Raw genomic sequence first — 26297 nt, 5'->3', positions numbered from 1 at the left:
GCCATGCTGTGCCGTGCCATGATCCCAGACTACTTACTGGACTCATGGCGTGGGAACGTGTGTTACCACGGTGGACCAGTTATGTTAAAATTACATGTTTAGATGTTTAAAGCACTCACTGCTTGATCCTTCCCCTGATTCGGTGTCCGGGGTAACGGCTGTGGATGGTTGGTAGGGGATCTCGGTAAGGGTGATGAAGAGCTCCTGGCTGTCGGGGAAATCAGTGGTGCAAGCGCTGTCGACTGCCTCGTCCTCCTCATCTCCTTCCTCATCTTCCCCGTCCGCTAACATTTCCGACGAGGAACCGGCCGTGGACAGTATCCCATCCTCTGAGTCCACGGTCACTGGTGGGGTAGTGGTGGCGGCCGCACCTAGGATGGAATGCAGTGCCTCGTAGAAACGTGATGTGTGGGGCTGGGATCCGGAGCGTCGGTTTGCCTCTTTGGTTTTTTGGTAGCCTTGTCTCAGCTCCTTGATTTTCACGCGGCACTGCGTTGCATCCCGGCTGTATCCTCTCTCTGCCATGGCTTTAGAGATCTTCTCGTAGATCTTTGCATTCCTTCTTTTGGAGCGCAGCTCTGAAAGCACGGACTCATCGCCCCACACAGCGATGAGATCCAAGACTTCCCGATCAGTCCATGCTGGGGCCCTCTTTCTATTAGATTGCACGGCCATCTCTGCTGGAGAGCTCTGCATCGTTGCCAGTGCTGCTGAGCTCTCCACGCTGTCCAAACAGAAAATGAGATTCAAACTGCCCAGACAGGAAAAGGAATTCAAATTTTCCCGGGGCTTTTCCTGTGTGGCTGGTCAGAGCATCCGAGCTCGAAGTGCTGTCCAGAGCGTCAACAGAGTGGTGCACTGTGGGATAGCTCCCGGAGCTATTACCGTCGATTTCCATCCACACCTAGCCTAATTCGATATTGCCATTTCGAATTTAGCGCTACTCCTCTCGTTTTCGAGGAGTACAGAAGTCGAATTTAAGACAGCTCTATGTCGAATTAAATAGCTTCGTGGTGTGGACGGGTGCGGGGTTAATTCGATGTAACGGCGCTAAATTCGATATAAACTCCTAGTGTAGACCAGGCCTAAGCATACGACTTCATTGCTTTTAAAACCTGTAGCAGTGAGTCTCAAAGCACAGGTTTACAGACTCGGGCTTGTGCTACGGCACTAAAACCAGCTAGTAGACGTTGCAATTTGGGCTGGAGCTTGGGTACTGAAGCCCAGGGAAGGGGGCGGGTTTCGGAGCCCAAGGTACAGTCAGAGCTGCAACACTCCTGCCAATCAAAGATTTTCAAGATTTCTACTGGGATCACTTCATATTTAAAAAAGATTTTGCATCTGAGACTACAACCCTTATTTCTTTCCACTGAAAAAAATTGAAACTAATATTGGTTTTTCTCCCTTTTGTACAAAAAAATCTCCTAATAGGGCAGGTAGCAAAATTAGAGAACGTAAACAAATTGCTCAAGTCAAAGGAGAAATAAATACCATGGTGGATATTTAATTACTGTTTAATGTTATTTCTATTGAAATACTTGGGAAGCACTTCTTAGCGTATGCGCAGTATGCCTCAAGTGGCACGTGACCTGGATTCATCACCGAATTTGGTCTGCTGGTTGGATCATTAGCTGGGCCAGGTACTAATGGGGAGTGCGACATGAACGCTGATCCATGACCCCTGGGAAGCTCTGAGGTGCTGTAGTAATGGGGGTTGCCTAAGTATCCAGACAGACTTGGGAAGGATGATGTGTATCTAAATTGCCTTTCAGTTATTCCTCCCACCTTATCTCTCCATGTGCTGTATATAGTAATTCATAATGCAACTCTTTTCTTGCTCTAGGGGGTACTTTATACTAGTGTAAAGCCGTGCAAAAGGTCATAATGTGGTTGGCTCCTGTGTGGGCATAGAAAGAGTACAAGGAGGTGCTCTCCCCCTATTTCAGCCCTGTGCAAGAGCAAGCCACAGTGTGGCTGGAGAGTGCAGGCTTTGCTTCTTCCTAGCACACCCCATAAAATCTAGCTCTCTGAAAGTCGCTAGGGAGGGGCAAGGTAGGTTGAAGGTGAGACAATAAGTCCCTCTCTCCTTTCCTTAAAAGCCAGTGGAGCCAGATGGGTCTGGAAGGGGGAGTACTCTCTCTATGGGGGTGCCACTATAGTGCCAATGTGCACTGCCTAGGCAGAGTTCTGTCTGAGGCCTGTGGAAAATGAGTCAGTGGTACCAGTCCAGTCCATAGTAACCCGATGACCACATCACATGAACCACCACTGTAACTGTCACCACTGTTGCCACTGGAGCTTTGTCTGCACAAGCAGAGTTTGTGCCCATTGTCAGCACTGATGCAGCTACATGCTTCTGGGCCAGGGTTAAAGATGTGCCAGTGAAGCCCTCCCTGTTCAAGGCTGAGACACAAGGGTGGAGTGGTAGGTGTCTGCTGCCCATGCTGTACCTGTTCAGTGAACAAAGGACTTCAGTCTCTAGTGCTGGTCCTATTCAGCATCTGGCATCAGCACTGAATTCACATTTTAAAAACAAAATAAAATAATCATAAGCTTGTGAATTAGTAGCTAGGAAATCATAAGCTTCATTGCAGAAGTCCTCGGGAGAGGCATGAAAGCAAAATTGCTTTTATTCTTTTCTGTCTGAGATTTTCGATACATTTTATATTTTAGTGGGGTTTGTGTGTACAGGGGAGGAGGAGCTTCTATATTAATTTGCATTTTCTGTAGGTGACTGACCCCCACTTTCTATGGATACATGTGGCCATCTCTAATTTGCACACTTGGCAAATTTCAAAAGGGAGACAGGCAACACATACAAACATAAGAAGGGGCAGAGGTGGGGGTAATGAAAACAAGGAAGAAAGATGTGCTCATTACAGCACAGGGAAGGAAATTAATTCACAGTTGGAGTGTGTAAATTGCTGTAATCCTGCCAAAATATTAGGGATCAAGAGCTTATGCAAACTTTGCTTATTTATTTTTTTCTGAGGTAGCTTTTCTAACATTTATTTTGATGTATTTCCTCAGCTCAGCCTTGATCTGTTACGTTATCTGCATGTAGTCACTGCAGCTCTCATGTTTATCATCTCTCTTCAATCAGATCAGTAAGGCTATAGCTGTGTTACCTCAAATTAATACTCCACAATGCCATAACATTACCCATTTGAAATGGCTGCTAGATTACAGAGATGAAGACCGAGCGATCAGATTAATAGATCATTTTGTTTTCAGTTATACAAGTGCCAATTAATCAGAATAGCTAAATAAGCACAATTAGATCTTTGGAGAAAGGCAGGTGCCGTGTAAATGTTTGTGAGAGGAAGACAGACATATAAGTAGAGATTGTGCCTATTTTTTTCTTTTAATGAACTCCAACTCTGCCATGCAATTACTTTTAGATGCAGTTCCTAGTGCTTAGACATCTCTCCACCTGAGTGTGCTAACAAATCAGATAGTTAGGTGACCAAATGCTGTAATTTTCAGATGCACTTAATTGCAGCTATAAAATTGCACCCAGAAAATTGAAGGTGGAATTGAGATTCCTTTAAAAATCTGCTTCATCGCATCCATAGAAGAGCTTATGGTCTGTGCTCAAGAGTATCCTTCTCCTCTGACTGTTTTTGGAATCTGAATCTTTTTCTTATTGGTAAGACATCTCTGCCCCATTCTACCACCAACCCCCTAACAAGCAATTTAATTTGGTGCTTCTAGTAATTTGTAATTTTAGTGCACTAGTGATTTCATACCATGGGATTTAAAAATACAAGCATAGGATTTGCCACACTGAATCAAAAAATGAATCCACCAAATTCTGTCTCCATTGGTGGCCGGTGTGAGATGCTACCAAGGAAGGCAAACACCTCTACTCCCTCAAATGGGCTTGTCCTTTGGCATTTAGGTGATGGGAGCCAAAATAATGCCGAGACAGGTCGAAAGAAGTTGGGTTTGCTGGGACTGATCCAGGGAGGGTTGGGTTTCTTAGGTTTTACTTTAGGACATATCAAAATAGATTCAATAGGTAGAACACTAGAACTTTAGGGAGTTAGAAACTTCAGCTATGCTCTTTGCCCATGCAGCCTGGTAAGTTCATGATTCAGGTAGTGTATATGCTAATAATTCCATTGCAAGCAGTCAGTGCTTATCTTCCTAGGTGAAAAAAACAGAATCTTTCTGTATAACACTGTTAGAGTATGTCTACACTTCGAGCTGGGGGTGTGATTCCCAGCTCATGTATATACACTCACACTAGCTCTTGTCACACTAGTGTGCTTAAAAATAGTAGCATAGCTGTAGTAACGCAAGCCGCAGCATGGGATAGCTGTGCTGAGTATGTACCCACATGGTTCAGGCAGCTGCACAACTATATTTAGTGCACTAGCTAGATGAGAGCTAGTGACAATGTCTGCGTGAGCTGGGAATCACACCCCTACCTTATAGTATAGACGTGGCCTTATTAGATCATTCTCCCTGTACTCTTGCCACACCCTCAAAGCTGGTACGTAACCCCACGTAGTAGAGATTCTGTTGTCTTTCAGATGCACTTCCCATGTTGTGTCTCAGCTACTAATGTTATTTCAGCAGTGTGGTTTATCACAGGAGCTGTGCAGAAGAGGCAAGAAGTACTTTTGCTATTGAAGACAACAGCCTCCTGAGTGCAATTAAAAGAAGCATTTTTCAAGACAGATTATTTAATCTAATATAATTTATAAAAGCCATAAGTTTCCATTGGATCTTTGAAGCTGAACTGATTTTTTTCCCTTAACAACCGAGTAAATTAGGTACCAATTAAAAGTATTTATAGGGAACTCTTGCCAGTGGCTGTGTTTTTCTTTTTGCAGTAAGAGTGACCATTGTTGGGACATCTGAAAGTTTAATTGGAGCAGACTCCTCTGGCTCAGCAGTAAATCAGGCATGCAAAGGGAAAATGTCTGTTCTCCTTCATAGCTCAAAAAGTCTCATTTGTATGTAAATGCAGAACGGTGACTTCCAGGGGAAATAGTCAGTACGTTGTGAAGGGATTTATCGGCGTGATTCAGCAGCTAATTCCTGCACAACTCACTGAATATTTACCCTGTGTGTCCCACTTAATATGTCCAAAACAAAACACTGTGAAATTTGCTTAGATTTGGGGGTGAATTTGGTGAAAGTCAGGAACTGATAGCACTGGCTTGAGCTCAGTATAGTGCCATCAGGAGCTATGCAAGACTGTGTCACACAATTCTGCCATGTATCTCCATCCTAGACTGTAATATCTCTGCTGTTCCATTGCTTGTCTCCCAGCACAGCTCAGACAGTGCTCTTCAGTCTTAGCTTGCAATACCTTTGCTGTTCTGGTGCTGGGACCACACACAGAATTGCCAGTGGTCCTTGTTCCTGATCTTCAGTTCCCGTACACTTCTGTCCAAAGCTCCCCATGCAGTTCTGCCAGTGCTTCTCAGTCTTGACCTTCAGCCCTTCAACTATTCCACTCCTGGGCTCCACGCACAGTTGTGTTAATGATCCTCAGTGATAGCCTACCACAACTCTGGTATTTCCACCCTGGCTGGACTCCACACACACACAGCCAATGCATGTCACTACTGACTTGGAACAACCCAGCTGTTCCTGGTCTGGACACCACACGGCCTAGCTAATGTCCTTCACTCCTAGCCTGCTCCAGTGTTGGGTTTCTCCTGAGCAGAGACTGCCCAAGGGTGTGTGGTGGGTTTGTGACATGGACGCAATGTCCACTTGGGGACTAGGTTGAAGATCTCCCAACTCACCTGTTTGTTTTTACTCCAAAGTCTGTTCTTCCAGTGAGTTCCAGTGCAGTAACAAGACCTGCATAGCCATGATCTTTGTGTGTGATGGCGACAACGACTGTGGCGATGGCAGTGACGAGAGGAAGTGCTCGCCCCTCACCTGCAACCCTAATGAGTTCCAGTGCAACAACAGCGTGTGCATCCCTGAGCCCTGGGTCTGTGACAACCAGCCCGACTGTGAAGACCACTCAGATGAATCGATGGAGAAGTGTGGCTACAAAGTCAAGCCTCAGGTGCTGAACACCTGTGCGGCCCACGAATTCAGGTGTGGCAATGGGGAGTGCATCCACTTGAACTGGAAGTGCGATGGTGACGAGGACTGCAAAGACAAGTCAGACGAGCAGGATTGTCGTAAGTATCTGCAGGGGCTAAGCAGTGTTGGGGACAAGGGATGTCTGCTGGGTAAAGATTTCCTTGGAGGAGAGAGTATTTTTGGGTGCCCCTAAAGGCCACATTTCAGCCAAGACCTCTAATGACATGTTTGCTGCAACAAATTTGTGCCTTCAAACTGGGTATTTGTGTCTGCAGACTGTGTAGCTGAGTGCCCAATTACCAAAATAACCTGCACAAACGAGTCGGAGCACAGAACTCTGTGGCTGCAAATAATGGTGCATTCAGTGAGAAGTCAGAGGCTGATTTGAGGCTCAGAGAGTTAAACAGCAGCTCCTGTAGTGACTTAAATGTGAGCCTCTCTGACAGGAGTGGGTAGGAGAGAGCCAGCTTTCCAGGAGCTGCAGGGGCAATGTTCCTCACTGAGTCACAATCCCTTTCAGAGGCAGGGCGGCTCCACCCTGCCCCTTGTTCAGTGCTAGAACCTTCGTGACACAATCTGGCCCATAGCTTCTTAAAGAGAGATGAAAGCATTTAGGTTTGGGGGGAAATTAATTGTTCTAAAAGAATAACACAGGACTGGAAAGCAGATAGAAAACATGGGGTGGGGAGTGGAGGGGAAGATTCATAGATTCCAAGGTCAGAAAGGACATCTAGTCTGGCCTCCTGCATAACACAGGCCATAGAACTTCCCCAAAATAATTCTGGGGAATTATTATCTAGTTTGAACTAGAACATATCTTAAAAAAATCCAGTCTTGATTTAAAAATTGCCAGTGATGGAGAATCCTCCATGACCCATGGTAAATTGTTCCAAAGGTTAATTACCCTGTTAAAAATTTACACCTTATTTCCAGTCTGAATTTGTCTAGCTTCAACTTCCAGCAATTGGATCGTGTTATACCTTTGCCTGCTAGGCTGAAGAGTCTATTATCAAATATTTATGTCCCATGTAGGCACTTATAGACTGCAATCAGTTTACCCTTTACCCGGCTCTTTGGTAGTGGAGTGGGTTGTGGGGCCCTAGCTGAGGAGGAATTGGTAGCAAGTGACTGAGGAGATCTGTTGCAGTTGGAAATCAGAGATAGGGAATGGGAACAGGTTTGAAAACCCGTAGATCGCCTCAGGGGATCACAGCTCACAGGTTTGCTTTAACATCTATGTTAAAGCAAAAAAAAAAAAAAAAATAGTTTTCTGCCTATGAATCCAGAGCATATTGAACCAGACAGTCAATAAAGGGATCTCTGAAGAAGCCAGTTCAAAATACACTTTGCTCTCAAACCTAAGCCCTTTCAGTATAAGAGTTTGGCTTGTTAAAGTCACAGAGATCATAAATAATGGATTTCTCTTCAGTTAGCTTTGTGTATTTAACACGTTGTTGCTGTGTATTGAATGTTTTATCCATTTTCAGGCACTAAACTGCTCAAACTGGTCACTTACCCAGAGAGACCAAGAGGGAAATGGAGAAAATGTTTCGTTGAAATATTCATCATGACAAGATTGAGATGAAATAAAATATTTACACAGCTACATACATACATACAGCACTGCTGAAAGGGGGGCAGCTCTGGGGAGGAGGGCCACAACCAACTGCAGGGACTGAACATTTTAACCAAGGACCCAGGAAAACCTCCTGCTCTTAGAATCAGAGACATAGGGTTTTTACTGTCCACATAGACATTGCACCCAGCAGGGCAGAAAAATCCAGCCTCTGAGGCTAGTAGGGCAGTCCCAGTTTGGGAAGGGCCTGAACAAGAAGGCAGTTAGGCTTTCTGTGAAGCAGAGATACAAGCAGGGAGCAAATGCTGTAGCTCCTTTAACAGGAGAAAGAGAAAGTGGAAGCCCCCGTCACCACTAGTTGTATTTCAGGAGGGTAGGGGAAAATGCAGAGTAGCCTCTGAGCTGCTCTTAAGAGTAGGGAGAGGAGAAAAATGAGTAGATAGCCAAGGAGCAGGAGAAAGAGCCGGTATACAGAAAATCAAAGGGGGTGTGGGCAGCAGCAGGATAGGAGTCCCAGGTGGGCTCAGGATTTACTTCTGGGGCAATTCTGCGCCACTGCGCAATGCAGAATTTTGCAGAAATTAACATTGTGCATGCAGAATTTCTTTTCCCCCACAGAAATGGGCTGCAGTGCTGCTGGCCACCACTAGGGGCCGCTGGATCCAGCAGATCCCAGCTCGCACATAGAAGACACTGCTGGGGGGAAAGGGGAGGGAGCTAGAGGGTTCCAAGCAGCTGCAGTTTCCAGCATGCCCTGAGGGAAGGAGAGGGCGGTGCACAGGAAACTCCGTGCAAGCCTGGGACCCAGCATCAGGCTGTTTCTCCCTCTGGATCCCTGGGCTCTGGGGAGGAGAGGGGGCGGATGTCTGGGCTGGGGGCGCCATGACTGGGCTCTGGGGGAGAGGGGTGTGGTATCTGGACCAGGGGGTGCCGCGGCTGAGCTGGGGGGGAGGGAGTGCGGGTATCTGGCCTGGGGGGGCCCCTGCAGCTGGGCTCGGGGGTGGGGGTGTGTTTGGCCCCCAGCTGGGCTTGTGGAGGGGAGGGGAACAGAGAACAGGAACTGGCTTGTCATAGGGGTTTCTTTAACTCTCTACTCCTGGGGGATTTTTTTGTGTGTGTTTGTATTGTTACAGACATACTTGCTGACGGGTATTTTGAAATAAATTACCAAAATAATTGAAACTGGTGTAATTATGTAGTGTTATTTTGACAAATAAAATTTGCAGAATTTTGCAGAATTTTTAATTTTTGGTGCAGAATTTTTAATTTTTTGGCTCAGAATGCCCCCCGGGTCAAGGACTGATGCTCAGCTTCAGGGAGGCTTGATTTTGTCGAGAGGGGGAGCGCTGATTGACTGGATATGAGGGGGATAACAATGTGATTGGTGGAGAGCAATATGATGGAATAGATCTGTTTGAGCCACAGAGCTGGTCCTTCACCTTCAGGAATGTGGGCCTCAGTGGCTGCAGCTGAAGGTGAACTCCCTCAGTCAGCACTAGCAGTAGATCTGTTATCCTCTCTGTGGGACAGCCACTAGAGGGCAATACAATGAGCTACATAAAGCCAGGGTGTTACAGTATTTTTAATCCCTTTCCACTCCCGCTATTGTGGCAGCGGGTCCTGTGGGTCCTGTGGGATCCCAGTTCCAGGCAGGACTCTCTGTCTCCTGTTATGGAGGGGGTGTGTGTGTGGGGGGGTTGTATTAACACTTGAAAGAAAAGTGAGTTTCCAGAATAAAATCTCTGTTTTTGAGACGCCCTGTTGGCAGCTTCAATTTGAATTCACTTTCACAAAGGCCAGTTTGATCTGTCACAGTACAAAGAAAGCACGACCCAGCGTAGGTCGGGAATGTTTGTCACACCAGTCAAACTAATCTAGTGTATATGGTAGCTGGGTCACTGTAGTTTGGATTTTTAAAGCAAGTGCTTTTCTTTTTACTACCAGGTAATTATTCCCCTAGTTGTATTTTCACAGCACTGATACCCCTGGGCAGGTTATAGTATCTCAGGTGTAAATTCCCTGCTAGTAGCCAAGGGGGGTTATCCTGGGGCCCTTTGCTGTGTTAGTGCACATTTGATTCTGATACCTTCTGTGCACAATTATTTGTAGCACCTAGGAGCTCTAGTCATGGACTAGGACCCCATTATGCGAGGCGCTGTACAAACCCAGAACAAAATGATAGTCCCCACCCCAAAGAACTTACAATGTAAGTAAGTGAACTCAGACCTTGAGGTACGTTCCCTGGAATGGCATTGGCATTTGAGGGTGGACTATTTACACACAAGCTTCAATCCAGTAGGGGGAAAATGAGCTCCCCTCTCTCCTTCTCCACATCCAAGGGGCCTAGGTGGGTGCAGTAGGAGACATGTCATGGAAGCATTTGCCAGTTGAAATGTGAAAATGCCATTTTGAGCCCCAGTTGTTTTTAGAAGGGAGTCTAAGTCAAGTCACTTACAAGTCACATTCATCTCGCCTTTGCTGCATGGCTGGCAGGACTGGGACTACATTTGGCCTACCTTGAAGGCGAGAGAGTACTTTGTTACTCAGGGACATCCCCTGGGCCTGATCCAACATGGGCACAGATGGCTTCCAAAGGGTATCCACTGAGCTCCAGCCATCACAATAGGAAGCCTTGAAGAAATGTGGTGTAAAGCAGGCAGCAGTCATAATATTTCACAATTATATAGAAAACTTTTCAAAATATCTCCCTACAACATCATAGTGCAACTTCCTCTGGGGGGAATGATGACTGCCAGCTAGTGCACAGTAGTGAAGGAAAGAAGAAATTTGGCCAAGGAGATGGGCAAACTCCCACTTCTTTGGAAAGTGCCTTGGGACCTTTAACATTCATGTTCAGAAGGCAGGAATTTTAGTGTACAAGGTCTCCTGCAGTAAATCCATATACAGCAAATTGCATGATGTTCAGTTTACCTACCAGAAAGGGATGAACGGCAGAGCTGCCACCGCTGGGTTTGGTTCTGTGGCTCCAGGAAACACAGGGACTGTTACACCATCCTTTCTGTGGAGGGCTCCTTGACACATGCAGGTCCTGATTCTCCTCTCACTTGTAGCGATGTAAATAAGGAGTAACTCCATTGAAGTAAGTGAAGTTCTGCTCAGGTAAAACTAGTGTGAATAACAGTATAATTAGTCCGCTAGAGCTGTATGTAGTGGGAAACGAGACCCTTAATGCACCAGAGAAGAGAGGATCTGTTGCTCTGGGTGTGGGTATCTGTGTGTTTAACTGATCATTCCTAGATTAAACCAGTGTGGCTCCTAACCATAAAAAAGCTGCACCCAGGCGGTGACGGTAGCTGGTGTGTGTTCTGAAGCACACACCTCAAATATAAACATGCCATCTATTACACAGCTTGAAAAGTGACGTTGGAGAACTAAACAGTTTGTCGATGCCCTTGTAAAACAAAAGGATCTGAGTTTGCTAAACAAACAATTGTGGAAACAAAGAATCAGATATTCAGCTGTTGTAAATCACTTTAGTGGAGCTACTGATTTACACCCATTGGGGATCCGGCCCAGACAGCTGAGGTTTTCTTCTCTCTCTGAACTTTCTAAGTCTTTTTTTTATTAAAGACACAGAAGAAGTTACAAATATATGACATGGCATCCATCATCTGGTGCTTTGATACCTCTACAATAGGTATATTAAAAATACCATAGATTTGATCTGATTAGATTAAGTTCAGGACTGAAGATGTCAATTTTACATCTTTTCCTGCACATGGAGCTAATGGGTTTTTTGTATTATACATAATAGAGGGATATTAACCACTTAAAAAAATCTGCCTTGAGGCCAGCATCAATCACTTGTTGTCATAACCATTTTGGATGAATGAAAAAGTAGGCTACCCACTGAGGGCGACAACTAGTGAAAATGCTTTGGCAGAGAGAGAGAAAATAAATAGGATAGAATGGGCTGGATCAAGGAATTCGTCTGTGGCAGTTGTTTTTTTCCTGAATTCATATAAATACACTCAAAATGTATTTTTCTAATATAATCTATAGTTTGGATTTATCAGCCTCACAATCCAGACCTGTTATCTTAAAAGTTCTCCTTTGAAATATAGGTTGTTCATACAGAAGGGGACTATTGGACAGTGCTTAGAACAAATAACTAGGAATCAGGGCTCTTGAGAGCTAATCCTGACTCTACAACTGTCTTTTCGTGTCACTTCCAACTCTATGCCTCAGTCCCTCCATCCATAAAATAGGACTTATCTTGAGGCTTAGTTAATGTCTGAAAAGTGCTTTGAGAAACGCACGTGAAAATTGCCATAAAACTGCAAAGTGACTTTATTTTTAAAAGGTAATAAATGCCTCAGATTGAAGTTGTTTGGTGCACATCCCCATTAAAGACACGGGGGTAATTGGCAAGGCGAATACCAGCTTTGAGCCTGGAATGTGCATGTTGAATTTGAGCAGCTTGTCTTTTTGTCCAGAATTTGCAAATGTAAAGCATAGTTGTGTTATGTGGAGCAGTTAATTTAACAGGTTCTTGCTTTGTTTCTGTTTTGTGGAACTGAAGAGGAGCTATAAAAAATGCTGAGATTCCATTGATTGAAGCCTCTGAAATAGCCCTGCAATTTTCTGAACAGCTGGTGCATATAAACAAAGCTCTGCAAAAACACAGCCCTCCTCTCTAACACAGGATATCCTGTTGCTGTGGGAATGCCCCTGATTGGTGGCCTGTTGTATTCACTCAGCCAATTATATTGAAATGGAATTATGTCCCAGTTTCGTTATAAAAAGGCTTGTGGCCAATCTTCCACCGCCTCCCACACCCCTTGCCTGCCTACCAGGACCAGGATAGCTTTTGCCACAACATTGCAGGTACGATGCTGTTGTACTTATAAGAACATTGTACAGATACATTTTTTTAAATTGTTCCCCTTGTCACACTTAGATGATTAAGAGTGAATGAATTTTTAAAAATTGACTGTTCTTTTCACCTCCGGTAAGGTTTTAGGGGACTACCTGGTCCTTGGTGACCAAGGAGTTAAATTTAGCTCAGCTGCTCATTCCGCTTACCCAGATGTTCAGGGACAGAGCAATACATTGACTACTAGAGAGACAGTGGGGGATATGGCTCACGGGAAGGTTAGGCTCCACACCATGTTTATAGGAACTGTGTTGAACCCCAGGCTGGGGAGTTTTATGGTTCCTTTTATGCTGATGTTAACTTCTTTGGCTTTTGTGTTACAAACCTTAGCCAAAATTGTCAGAAGAGTTGGATGCCAAATGTGAGGCCCTCAGTGGCCATATTTCGGAGGCGCTAAGCACGTGCAGTTCCCAGAGGGTCAGTTGGAGGTACAGGTGATCAGCACCTGTGAAAATCAGAACACTTTTCAAACTTCTGGTTAATTAATCTGCTCACTGTACTTTTCAAACTGCAAAAGTATTTTTTTCCATAAGTCTTTGCACCATCTGGCATCGGTATTTATGCATGTTGCTGTCCATTCAGCTTGTATAAAGATACTAAACTGGTGTTAACAATTTTCCCCTCAAATTCTCATGCAGCTGTACAATATTGGGTTTGGGTTTCCTACAAATTGATTTCATTTTTTTTTAAATGGAAACATTTCTCTTTATAGTAAGTTTGGTTAAAATTATTTTTTTTAATTTAACCTAAATTTGGGAGTCTTATTATTGTTACTAATATTACTAATATTACTACTAATAATAAATAAATATATTCAAGGTACATAGAGCCTTTCGTCTTGAGGGTCCCAAATTACTTGATAAACTGCAGGCCTTCTCTAGTTGAACTGAGTGACAAAAATCACACTAACTGTAAGGCCTGGTCTACACTAGGAGGTTATGTCGAATTTAGCAGCGTTAAATCGAATTAACCCTGCACCCGTCCACACAACAAAGGCATTTACTTCGACATAAAGGGCTCTTAAATTCGATTTCTGTACTCCTCCCCGACGAGGGGAGTAGCGCTAAATTCGACATGGCCATGTCGAATTAGGGTAGGTGTGGATGGAATTTGACGCTAATAGCTCCGGGAGCTATCCCACAGTGCACCACTCTGTTGACGCTCTGGACAGCAGTCCGAGCTCGGATGCTCTGACCAGCCACACAGGAAAAGCCCCGGGAAAATTTGAATTCCTTTTCCTGTCTGGGCAGTTTGAATCTCATTTCCTGTTTGGACATCGTGGCGAGCTCAGCAGCACTGGCAACGATGCAGAGCTCTCCAGCAGAGGTGACCATGCAATCTCAGAATAGAAAGAGGGCCCCAGCATGGACTGATCGGGAAGTCTTGGATCTGATCGCTGTGTGGGGCGATGAGTCCGTGATTTCGGAGCTGCGATCGAAAAGACGGAATGCAAAGATCTACGAGAAGATCTCAAAAGCCATGACAGAGAGAGGATACAGCCGGGATGCAACGCAGTGCCGCGTGAAAATCAAGGAGCTGAGACAAGGGTACCAGAAGACCAAAGAGGCAAACGGACGCTCCGGATCCCAGCCCCAGACATGCCGTTTCTACGAGGCACTGCATTCCATTCTAGGTGTGGCCGCCACCACTACCCCACCACTGACCGTGGACTCTGAGGATGGGATATTGTCGACGGCCGCTTCCTCGGAGATGTTAGCGGACGGGGAAGATGAGGAAGGAGATGAGGAGGACGAGGCAGTCGACAGCGCTTACAACGCTGATTTCCCCGACAGCCAGGATCTCTTCATCACCCTCACAGAGATCCCCTACCAACCGTCCCCAGGCGTTAACCCGGACCCTGAATCAGGGGAAGGATCAGTCGGTAAGTGTATTAAACATGTAAACATTTATTTTGAACAGAACAGGAATATTAACAATGGGTTTTTCATGATTAGTTTGCCCTAGGCGCTTAACGTTTAAGTCCTTGGCAGTGCAACTACTGCAAAAGAATCTAACAATGTCCGGTTTATCATGATTAGTTTGCCCTAGGCGCTCTACTTTTTAGTCCTTGCCAGTGCAGCTACTGGAAAATAAGGTCTATATGTCCGGGGATAGAGCTGAAATCCTCATGGGACATCTCCACGAAGCTCTCCTGGAGGTAATTGGAAAGCCTTTGCATGAGGTTCCTGGGGAGAGCGGCCTTATTGTGTCCTCCGTGGTAGGAAACTTTTCCGCGCCAGGCTATCATCAAGTACTCTGGGATCATTGCCTTGCAGAGCATGGCGGCATACGGCCCTGGTTTTTGCTGGCTTTCACGCAGCATGCGTTCTTTCTCTGTCTCAGAAATCCTCAGCAGAGTGATGTCGCTCATGGTGACCTGCTTAGAATTAGGGGAATGTTACTATTGGGACTGCTTGCCTGTTCCTTTACAGAACTGTAACCGGCGGTTTACAGCCACGCGGTGGAGGCGGGAGAGGGGCAGCATACAGGGATCTTTCCCGGGGACAGCCGCGAGGGGGTGGGACAGGGGCAGAGTTCATGCTTGCCGGATTGCTGGCAGCAGGAACTGGCCAACGCTAGGAGCATTGCTTTGAACATGAAAGGAGGGCACTGCTATAATTTAAGTTTTAAGCAGCCAAAAGTCTACGGCTTACCATGTCAGCCTGCTACCCGAATTCCGCTGTCCTGCCCCGCTTGTCTGATCTCCACTGCAAGACCCCAGGCACTGAATGCGAAGGCCGAAAATTCGACCTTGTCCTGAGTGCACATGTGATAGGTGCTGTGCATGGTCTTGTTCACAGAGAAAAACTATGTTCATTGTTCACAAAAAATTATATTTTTGAGGAATTCACTCCCTTTTTCCCATCCCACAGCTGCGACTGTCTCCCGACCTACCCTGGCATCCCCCTCCCAGAGGCTGGCGCAGATTAGGCGGAGAAAGAAAAGGACACGGGACGACATGTTCTCAGAACTTATGGGCTGCTCCCGAGCCGAGGCGGCCCAGCAGACCCAGTGGAGGGAGAACATGTCGCAATACCATCGATCACACATTGAACGGGAGGAGAGGTGGCGGCAGGAAGACCAGCAGGCGACTCAAACGCTGCTTGGACTATTGAGGGAGCAAACGGACACGCTCCGGCGCCTTGTGGATGTTCTGCAGGACCGGAGGCAGGAGGACAGAGCCCCGCTGCAGTCTATCTCTAAGCGCCCTCCCCCGCCACAAAGTCCCATACCCCCCTCACCCAAAGTCCCAAGAAGGAGGGGCGGCAGGGGCCGTGAAAACTGTCACTCCACCCCTGCAGACTGCTCAAGTACCAGACGGCTCTCATTCCCAAAGTTTTGATAAGTCCTTTCCTTCACTCCAAAAGCACCTCACCCAAGCCCCCGTCCCAGTGTCATCCCCTAACTGTGTAGTTGCTAATAAAAAATATGTTTCTGTTAATTACTGTTTCCGTCATGTTCTTTTAGAGGAGAGTGTGTTTGAAGGGGGGGAAGGAGGTTGGTAATTGGAGAGGACAGTCACCTTTACCAGGGTACAGACACGGGGTCAGGTTCAGCACAAGGTCACACACACATTGCAGTCACTAGGCACCCTGGTCAGTCTGGGAGGTGGTTTTCATGTTCTGTGTGTGTGTGGGGGGGGCTATGTGACTTTCTGGCGGGGGAGGGCAGTTAGAGATCTTATGCAGCGGTCCTTAGCCTGGATCATAGAGCCACGCAGCAGGGGATCTGTAACCGTCCTCCCCCGCCACAAAGTCACATAGCCCCCACACACAGAGTCCCGAAAAGTAATAAAGAAAACGGTGTTCATTAACAAAGTTCCATTTATTTTATTTTTAAACGTGTGTTGGAAGGGGGGGAACGGGGTGAAGGGGGTATGTAACTGGAGAGGATAGTCAACATTAACTGGGTAAAGAAACGGGGGCAGGTTCAGCTTCTCTTTAAACAAACTTAATAGTCACAGGTTACCCTGCTCACTGAGGAACCTAGCTTTCAAAGCCTCCCGGATGCACAGCGCGTCCCGCTGGGCTCTTCTAATCGCACGGCTGTCTGGCTGGGCGTAATCAGCAGCCAGGCTATTTGCCTCAACCTCCCACCCCGCCATAAAGGTCTCCCCCTTGCTCTCACAGAGATTGTGGAGCACACAGCAAGCTGCAATAACAATGGAGATATTGGTTTCGCTGAGATCAGAGCGAGTCAGTAAGGTTCTCCATCTCCCCTTGAGACGTCCAAAAGCACACTCCACCACCATTCTGCACTTGCTCAGCCGGTAGTTGAAGAGTTCTTTTTCACTGTCCAGGGCGCCTGTATAGGGCTTCATGAGCCAGGGCATTAGCGGATAGGCTGGGTCCCCGAGGATCACTATAGGCATCTCCACATCCCCAACAGTTATTTTGTGGTCCGGGAAGTAAATACCTTCCTGCAGCCGTCTAAACAGACCAGAGTTCCTGAAAACATGAGTGTCATGAACCTTGCCCGGCCATCCGACGTTGATGTTTGTAAAACGTCCCCTATGGTCCACCAGTGCTTGCAGCACCATTGAAAAGTAGCCCTTTTGGTTAATGTACTGGCTGGCCTGGTGGTCCGGTCCCAGGATAGGGATGTGAGTTCCATCTATAGCCCCACCGCAGTTTGGGAATCCCATCGCGGCGAAGCCATCTATGATCACCTGCACGTTTCCAAGGGTCACTACCTTTGACAGCAGTAGCTCAACGATTGCGTTGGCTACTTGCATCACAGCAACCCCCACGGTAGATTTGCCCACGCCAAAGTGGTTCGCGACTGACCGGTAGCTGTCTGGCGTTGCAAGCTTCCAGAGGGCTATGGCCACTCGCTTCTGGACAGTCAGGGCTGCTCGCATCCGGGTGTCCTTGCGCTTCAGGGCAGGGGACAGCAACTCACAAAGTTCCAGGAAAGTTCCCTTCCGCATCCGAAAGTTTCGCAGCCACTGTGATTCATCCCAGACCTGCAGCACTATGCGGTCCCACCAGTCCGTGCTTGTTTCCCGGGCCCAGAATCGCCGTTCCACAGCATCAACATGACCCATGGCCACCATGATGTTCACGGCGCGGGGTCCCGTGCTTTGTGAGAGGTCTGTGCCCCCTCAGACTTAATGTCCTCACCGCGCTGCCGTAGCCTCCTCGCCTGATTTCTCAGCATCTGCCTCTGGAAAAGCTGGATGATAAGGTGCGAGGTGTTGACAACGGCCATAACTGCAGCGATGGTCGCAGCAGGCTCCATGCTCGCAGTGCTGTGGCGTCCGCGCTGTCACTCACCAGAAAAGTGCGCAAACTGATTGCCCGCCGGCGCTTTCAGGGAGGGAGGGCAGGAGTGACGGTTGGATGACGACAGTTACCCAAAACCACCCTCGACACATTTTTTGCCCCAGCAGGCATTGGGGGCTCGACCCAGAATTCCAATTGGCAGCGGGGACTGCGGGAACTGTGGGATAGCTGCCCACAGTGCACCGCTTCCAATGTCGACGCTTGCCCCGTTAGTGTGGACTCACAAAGTCGAATTACTGTCCTTAGTGTGGATACACACGTTCGACTTTGTAATATCGGTTCCACAAATTCGATTTAAGTAAAATCGAACTACTCTCCTAGTGTAGACATACCCTAAGTGTAGGATTGGGTTGGGCAATTGCTTCACTGCTGAGTTAGAGGAAAGAGTGCCACCTATAAGTAAGAAAATGAAACTGATGATCCAGTAGGTCCATAGATGTTGCCTTTGAGGTCTCCCATCCACTTACCTCACAGTTACTTAGTTTCTGGAATTTGATGGTGACAAAGCTGTGGCTCCTAGGACACAGTTTATTACTTGGGAAAGCTTTTTGCCTTAGGGTTTTTTGCAAAAGGTTTATCTTTGTGCATTTATGGGGTGGATTTGACTTCTCTCTGGGGCAGGAGGGAACAGAGCCACCTCACAGCCTTTATTTTGTCACATTGTATTTATAAATTCTGGGTTTCCCCCATGCCTCCACAGGTGCTGCAGTTGTCATTGCTATATAAAATGTCATGCAGCAATTCTGTACATGATAGAGTTCAGTCAACTGAAGTCATCCTAAATCTGTATTTTGCATCCTGTATGATGCTGTGAAGAATAATACTGTGCCATGGCTTGCACTTTATGATACTTACTGCTAGTTCACTTAATGTCTCTTGGCTCTTTTTGGGGTATCTAAAAAAAATGGCTACTTGCCTCTCGTAACTCTTGTTCTTCGAGATGTGTTGCTCATATCCATTCCAATTAGATGTGTGTGCGCTGTGTGCACAATTGTCGGAAGGTTTTTCCTCTAGCGGTACCCGTCGGGTTGGCTGTGGAGCCCACTGGAGTGGTGCCTTTATGGCAGTGTATATAGGTCCTTGCTGACCCGCCGCCTGCTCAGTTCCTTCTTGCCGGAATACTCCAACAAAGGGGAGGCAGGCGGGATTTGGAATGGACACGAACAACACATCTCGAAGAACAACAGTTTCAAGAGGTAGGTAACCGTTTTTTCTTCTTCGAGTGCTTGCTCATGTCCATTCCAATCAGGTGACTCCCAAGCCGTACTCTTGGAGGAGGGGTCCGAGTTCATCTGGTCGCAGATTGCAGTACTGCCCTGCCAAACGCTGCGTCATCTCTGGACTGTTGCAAAATTGCGTAATGCGAGGTGAAGGTATGGATAGAGGACCATTTGGCTGCCCTGCATATATCCTGAATGGGCATTTGAGCTAGGAAAGCGGCAGATGACGCTTGAGCTCTTGTAGAGTGCACCGTCAATGTTGGGGCCGGAATCTTGGCTAAGTCATAGCAAGTCCTGATGCACGACGTGATCCAGGATGATATACGTTGGAAGGAGATGAGAAGCCCTTTCATCCTCTCTGCAACAGTGATGAAGAGCTGTGGGGACTTCCGAAACGGCTTTGTGCGCTCAGTATAGAAAGCCAGGGCGCATCTCACGTCCAATGAATGAAGCATGCGATCTCTGTTATTGGCATGCGGCTTGGGAAAAAACACAGGTAAGAAAATGTCCTGATTTCTAGGGAATTGAGAGACTACTTTAGGGAGAAACGCAGGGTGTGGGCATAGTTGCACCTTGTCTTTATAAAAGACAGTGTAAGGGGGTTCAGATGTCAGCGCCTTGAGTTCGGAGACCCTTCTGGCTGAAGTGATGGCCATGAGGAAAGCTACCTTCCAAGATAGGTAGAGCAAGGAACATGTTGCCATGGGCTCAAACGGGGGGACATAAGCCTGGCAAGGACTAGATTGAGGTCCCAAGGAGGAAGATGCTGCCTCACCTGAGGATACAGTCTATCCAGCCCCTTGAGGAAGCAGCCTACCATCAGGTTTCCAAAGACCAACCTACCCTTCACCCCTGGGTGAAAGGCAGAGATGGCGGCCAAATGTACACTGATCGAAGAGGTCGCCAACCCCTACCATTTCAAGTCGAGCAGGTAGTCCAAAATAAACAGGATCAAGGCTTGTGGTGGAGGAGTACCTTTCTGCATAGACCAAATCGAGAACCACTTGGCGAGGTAAGTGGCAAGAGCAGAGGGCTTCCTGCTTCGGAGAAGGACCCCCTGAACTGAAGTTGAGACTGGTTTAACCATGAAGCTTCCACGCTGTGAGGTGGAGGGACTCCAGGGTCGGATGTCGTATCCTGCCGTGGTCTTGTGTGATCAGGTCTGGGAACAAGGGAAGGGCTACAGGCCTGTCCACTGATGGGTCCAACAGCGTGGTGAACCAGTGTTGGCGGGGCCATACCGGTGCTATGAGGATCAATGAGGCCCTATCCAGGCGGACTTTGAGGAGAACCCTGTGTATGAGAGGGAAGGGTGGAAACGCATAGAGCAGATGATTCGCCCATGACAGGTGAAACACGTCCGCAATAGAACCTGGGCTGTGGTTCAGGAAGGAGCAGAAGCACTGACACTTCCTGTTGCTCCATGTCATGAATAGGTCCCAGTGGGGAAAGCCCCACCTCTGGAAGATGTCCAGAAGTAAGCATCCTTCAAGTTGAGGGCGGCGTACCAGTCCCCTGGATCCCGGGAAGGAATGGTGGAGGCCAGGGAGACCATGCAAAACTTCGCTTTCTTTATGAATATGTTGAGGTCTCGCAGATCTAGAATAGGTCTGAGCCCACCCTTGGCCTTGGGGATGAGGAAGTATTGGGAGTAGAACCCTTTTCCCCTGAACTCCTGAGGAACCTCCTCTATCGTCCCGAGAGCGAAGAGTGATTTCACCTCGTGTAAAAGGAGTTGCTTGTGAGAGGGGTCCCTGAAGAGGGACAGGGAAGGGAGGGCAGGAGGGAACAGAATTGGATATACTATCCCATCTCTACCATGCTTAGTACCCAGCGATCTGAGGTAATCTGGGCCCAGGCACAGTAGAAGTGGGACAGATGTTTCGCAAAGGGGGGAGATGGACTGGGGCTTGTCCTCGGGCGCACCTTCAAAAATTAGGTTTAGGGCCAGGAGGCTGTTTGGACAAACCGTGGCCCTGGTCAGAGGAGGATCTCTATGGCCTCCTCCTGTTGTTCCTGCCCCTCCTTCTATTGAAGTCCTGCCTCGTGCTCCCTGAGTAGTAGCATAGTGGAGGCTGGGGCTTGAAGGGCTTCCTCTGCGGAGCAGGGGTGTGGATTCCCAGGATGATGATGGGGGGCGGTGCCGCCATCGGTGCCATCATTGTCGGAGCCGTTGATGTCGGCGCCATGATAGGTGGCGGTGCCGGGGCACGTGCCAGTGGGCCCGGGGATTGAGCCGTCATGGCGATCAGATCCCATGCGGCTTCAGATGTGTCCGGTGTGGTGGGAGGATCGAGGTCTTCTCCCTCCAAGTGCTCTGGCACCAGAGAGCCCACCCGCACCGGACTCGACGGCCCCCCTGTCACGGCCGGACTCGACAGCTGCAGGACTTGCAGGCCAGGTTTGGGGTGTCCCAACACAGGACACACCCCACTGGTGTGCCGTGCCGGCGAGCAGCCCTTGACCACCTTCTTCGTCTTATGCAGCACTGGCGATTGTGAATGGTGCCGCAAGGTGGAGCTGGGCCTCGGGGCCAGAGAGCGGTGCCGATGCTTCTTACCCGAGTCCTTCCTCAGGGCCAAGGGTTCCCGCGCCGGTGCGCTGCGCATCGAGGCTGTGGGCGAAGTGCAGATTTCATTAGGAGGCGCTTCAGGCGAGAGTCTCTCTTCTTCTTTGTTCTGGGCTTAAAACCCCTGCAAATCTTGCACCTATCCGCCTGATGACCCTCCCCGAGGCACTTGAGGCAGGATTCGTGCAGATCGCCACCTGGCTGCAGGCACTTCTCACAGGGCTTAAACCCTGGGACCGAGGCATGCCCCAATCCGGGGGAAAGGGAATCGGGGAAGATCTTCCAGCTAAGTACTATTCAACTAATTTAATTAACACTACTGGGTGACGATTTACAACTATTCGAAGAAAGACCTCTAAGTAGGCACTTGCAATACGCAAGACCGAGCTGCTCCAACAACCATCACTGGTGGTAAGAAGGAACTGAGCAGGCAGCGGGTCAGCAAGGACCTGTATACACTGCCGTAAAGGCGCCACCCCAGGGGGCTCCACAGCTGACCTGACGGGTACCGCTAGAGGAAAAACCTTCCGACAATCATGCACGCGGCACGCGCACACCTAATTGGAATGGACATGAGCAAGTACTCGAAGAAGAAGCCATAATTTCTGTATTTAGAGAGTGTGTGTGAAATTGTCAAGGAAATGCTACCATGTGGCTTTGGATTACATGAATTAGCATCAGCTCTGACCTCCTATAACTATTCACGGCAATGATTTTCTGTCATGTAAAACTCGGCTTCAGCCCCCAAAGGAGAAACACTGCAGTAAAGACTTCCAAATGTTTGGCTACTTTAATAGAATTTTGAGGAAACATTTGGAAGATGGTCTCCTCTGAACTGTAGTGTGTAACATACCCAGGAAGCTGTAGATCTCCTTTGCAATCAAACTGGCGGCTGCTACCCTTGAGCATCTATAGAGCTTCTGTACTCATTGTTAAGGCTAAGATTTTGTCACGGATATTTTTAGTCTGACTTTTACTAAAAATATCTGGGACAAAATGGGGATCTGCGGGTCCCCACACCACCTGAAGTGGGGCAGCTGTGCAGGGGCTAGGAGCCACCTGCAGCAGCTGGGGATTGTGGGGTACACCTGCCACCTGCAGATTGGGGGGGTCCCCTGCTGCTCATGGGGGCCTGGGGGTTCCCCCCCACCTTCAGGGGCCGAGGGGTGCCACCGGTTCCTGTGTCAGCTGAGAGGTACCCTGACCACCCATACCTCTGGGGGCCTGCGGTGGCTGGGACCTCAGGGTTTGTTTGTTTTTTTAATATGGAGATATACCTATCTCATAGAACTGGAAGGGACCCTGAAAGGTCACTGAGTCCAGCCCCCTGCCTTCACTAGCAGGACCAAGTACTGATTTTTGCCCCAGATCCCTAAGTGGCCCCCTCAAGGATTGAACTCACAACCCTGGGTTTAGCAGGCCAATGCTCAAACCACTGAGCTATCCCTCCCGCTGCCCGCAAGTTTGGGGGTTCCCCACCGCCTCTGGCAGCCCCTGCAGCTCCTGGCCCCCATGGGCAGCAGAGGACACTGCTGAAGTCACAGAGGTTGCTGGAAGTCACAGATTCCATGACTTTCGCGACCTCCGTGACTTAATCGTAGCCTTATTCGTTGTCAATATAAATGAGAGTCCCAGCTATGGAGGCTGTTTGTTTAACATAACCTTGAGGAAGGCATTGCTTCAGATAGAGGCTCTGGGCTAGATTCACAAGGGGGACGTAGTTGTCTACCTGTCCCTTTAGGTGCCTACGTTCAGCGTTTAGGTGCCACTGGCATTCACAAAACCACACTCAGCTGCTGCCTAATCATATAGGTGCCTGAAGTCCCCAGGGCACCTACATTTCTGCCAGTGGACATGCACACCGACACCTAAGTCCTGACACCACCAAGTAGCTTGGTGTTCTAGCTCATGCCCAGCCCTGGTGGGATTTTCAAATCAGTCATTCTCCCACCTGTCTTGCCTGCAGGGCCTCATCAGGACATGCTTCCCACATGTGGGACCACTGCCACAGAGGAGGCAGTGGTGCCACTCACCTTTTATGCACTACAGCCCAGCAGTTAGTTGCACTCATCTGGGATGTTGTGGGAGACCCAGGTTCATGTCCCTACCCTGCCTGATTTGGAGCAGGGACTTGAACCCTGGTTTCCCACATCCCAGGTGAGTGCCCTAACCCCTGGTCTTTTGAGCATAAGGGGGCCACCACCATTTCCTCCACCTCCTCCTGGGTTTTTTGCAAGAAAGGACTGATTTGACTTAGGGCCTAACTCCAGGAATGGGTTCAGAGCTGTGAATTCCAAGTGGATGGAGACGCCTCCCTCTGGTGGAGTTAGGCACCTAATTCCCTTGGAGGGGGAGAGCTTAGACCCCACCCCTTCCTCCGCATTTCCTACTGGCTAGTTTTGGCAGCTCAGTGTGGTGGTTTCTGTGAATCCCTTTCTCAGGCACCTGACTCTCCCCCAGCATTGTGGAGGGACCCTGAGCACCTAACTCAGGGTTGTGAATTTCACTAGGCAGCGGGGTGCTCAAAAGTTAAGCATTGTAGCACCGAGTGTTGCCAAGCCCAAGTCCCCCTTGTGAATCCAGCCCTCTGTAACAGAGGGGTTTCTTAATGTTTCTGTTATGAAGACCTGTTTTGAGTCAGTAATAACCTGACCAGGAAAATTAGCTCTGGGCTTGAAACATGGTCTGAGTCTGCCGAGATGTTTTCAGACTGTAACTTAGCACGGAGCCTGGCCCTCAGCTGAGCTCTTACAACTCCCTTTGGTCTTCAGTTTGACTTTTGAGTACTCAGCATCTCTGACAATCACGTCTCCAGTCCTAGATTGGTCCCTGGTGTAACTGCATTGACTTTCGTGGAGTTACACCAGGGATGAATTTGGCCCATCACCTCAGGCTGGACATGTTTCAAAATAACAGGAGTACTTGTGGCACCTTAGAGACTAACAAATTTATTAGAGCATAAGCTTTCGTGGGCTACAACCCACTTCTTCGGATGCATCCGAAGAAGTGGGTTGTAGCCCACGAAAGCTTATGCTCTAATAAATTTGTTAGTCTCTAAGGTGCCACAAGTACTCCTGTTATTTTTGCGGATACAGACTAACACGGCTGCTACTCTGAAAAATGTTTCAAAATGTATTTTTAAAACAATCTTTTTTAAATCTAAAATAAATAAAAAGCTGAGGTGCGGTAGCCAACGTTGGCACGCGGTCCTTCGTCTCCTTTGAATTGGAGTGCAGCAGTGGACCTCGTATGGGCTAAAGCTGAAAACCACTCAAACTTCTGTGAGCACAGAATTTGGCTGCCCACTTGCTTAATATTGTTTCTGACAGGAAAGCGCCATTGTCTGCACCGATTGGCTCTGGGCTGCTATTCAAGGTATTGGTTTTGCCCTATACGGGCTGGTCCTGGCTAACCTTAGAGACCCACTTCACTCCCCGTGCTCTGCCATAAGATCAACTAGAGCACCTCAGCTGCCATGGTTAAACATCTGAGGGCTAAAGGCAGGACATTCTCAGTGACAAGCCCTCACCCCCTGTTGGTCTCACAGAGCCCAGGTTTGTTAACTCTTAAAGCTCCCTGCACAGAGAAAGAGTTACTGAGTTTCTGTTGAGCCCTTTAATATACACACTGAACTCTACATATAATTAGGGTGACCAGGTGTCCCGTTTTTAAAGGGACAGTCCCGTTTTTTGGGACTTTTCTTATATAGGCGCCTATTACCCCCCCACCCCTGTCCCGTTTTTGCACAGTTGCTGTCTGGTAACCCTACATATAATTTATGTTTTAAATTGGGTACAGGAGCCCAGGGAGCATGTTAGGTACAGTTTAATAAGCCAAATGAAGAGTCTATTGTATGTGGTTAAAGACTATTGTATGAAGCCATTTAAAATCCATACTGGTTAACAGTTTGATGGTGTCATTTTAAAGCACTGGTGACCTGCCGCCCTGATGAGTTCCAGTGTGGGGACGGGACCTGTATCCATGGAGCAAAGCAGTGCAACAAGGTACACGACTGTCCTGACAACAGCGATGAGGCAGGCTGCGTTAACGGTACGTATAGCCAATGCACCTTACACTCCAGTGTATGGTACAACAAGAAGTCCAGCTCAGTCGGAGCATTGTAGGCACTGGAGATTTAAAAGGCCTATTAGCTTGCCTAATCCATCTCCCCAGGCCAATGCCGGGTTGTTCCTTATAGAGCATTTTAAATTATGCCAGTAATGGGGCTTCCCTAGGAACTTTTCCAAAGTCCTAATAGACCTCACTCTTCGGGGGAAAAAATAATCCTGCATGATGTTCAGTCCAAATATTCTTTTGCTTAACACCATCTCATTACTGCTAATTTTAACCTCTTGAAGCTTGATGTTCAGTCTTCATTATCATGACCCTAATCTAATTTAGTCGCTTTCCTCTCTTGCCCAACACAACAGAGTCCACGTGTGAAAGCCCCAGGAAGTTTCAGTGTAAAAATGGAGAGTGCATTGATGGAGTCAAAGTGTGCGATTCACATAGAGACTGCAGGGACGGGTCTGACGAGCCTGTGAAAGAATGTGGTACAGTACACACCTCTTTCCTCTTATTGCTGCTGTGTTAACCTCTTCTCTCTCTGGTGCTCATGACTAGCAGAATAACAACCTGTGGCTGCTAATGCCATTCCTGGCTGCGCTCTCTCTCTCTCTCTCGCTCTCTCTCT

At 48.0% G+C, this 26297-nt stretch overlaps 1 protein-coding gene across 1 annotated transcript in view; it reads left to right on the top strand.

Moving 5' to 3' along the window:
• LRP8 (LDL receptor related protein 8) overlaps positions 1-26297 on the top strand; it is a 277087-nt gene that overhangs the window by 216557 nt on the left and 34233 nt on the right. Inside the window, 3 exon segments of the mRNA XM_065409640.1 lie at positions 5787-6155; positions 25532-25654; positions 26035-26157. Of these exon segments, the coding sequence (XP_065265712.1) occupies positions 5787-6155; positions 25532-25654; positions 26035-26157 (615 nt within the window).

The sequence above is a fragment of the Emys orbicularis genome, chromosome 8 (genome assembly GCF_028017835.1).
Source record: "Emys orbicularis isolate rEmyOrb1 chromosome 8, rEmyOrb1.hap1, whole genome shotgun sequence".
NCBI lineage: Eukaryota > Metazoa > Chordata > Testudines > Emydidae > Emys > Emys orbicularis.
The sequence above is the reverse complement of the archived record's forward strand: the minus strand, read 5'-3'. Positions and strand labels throughout refer to the sequence as shown.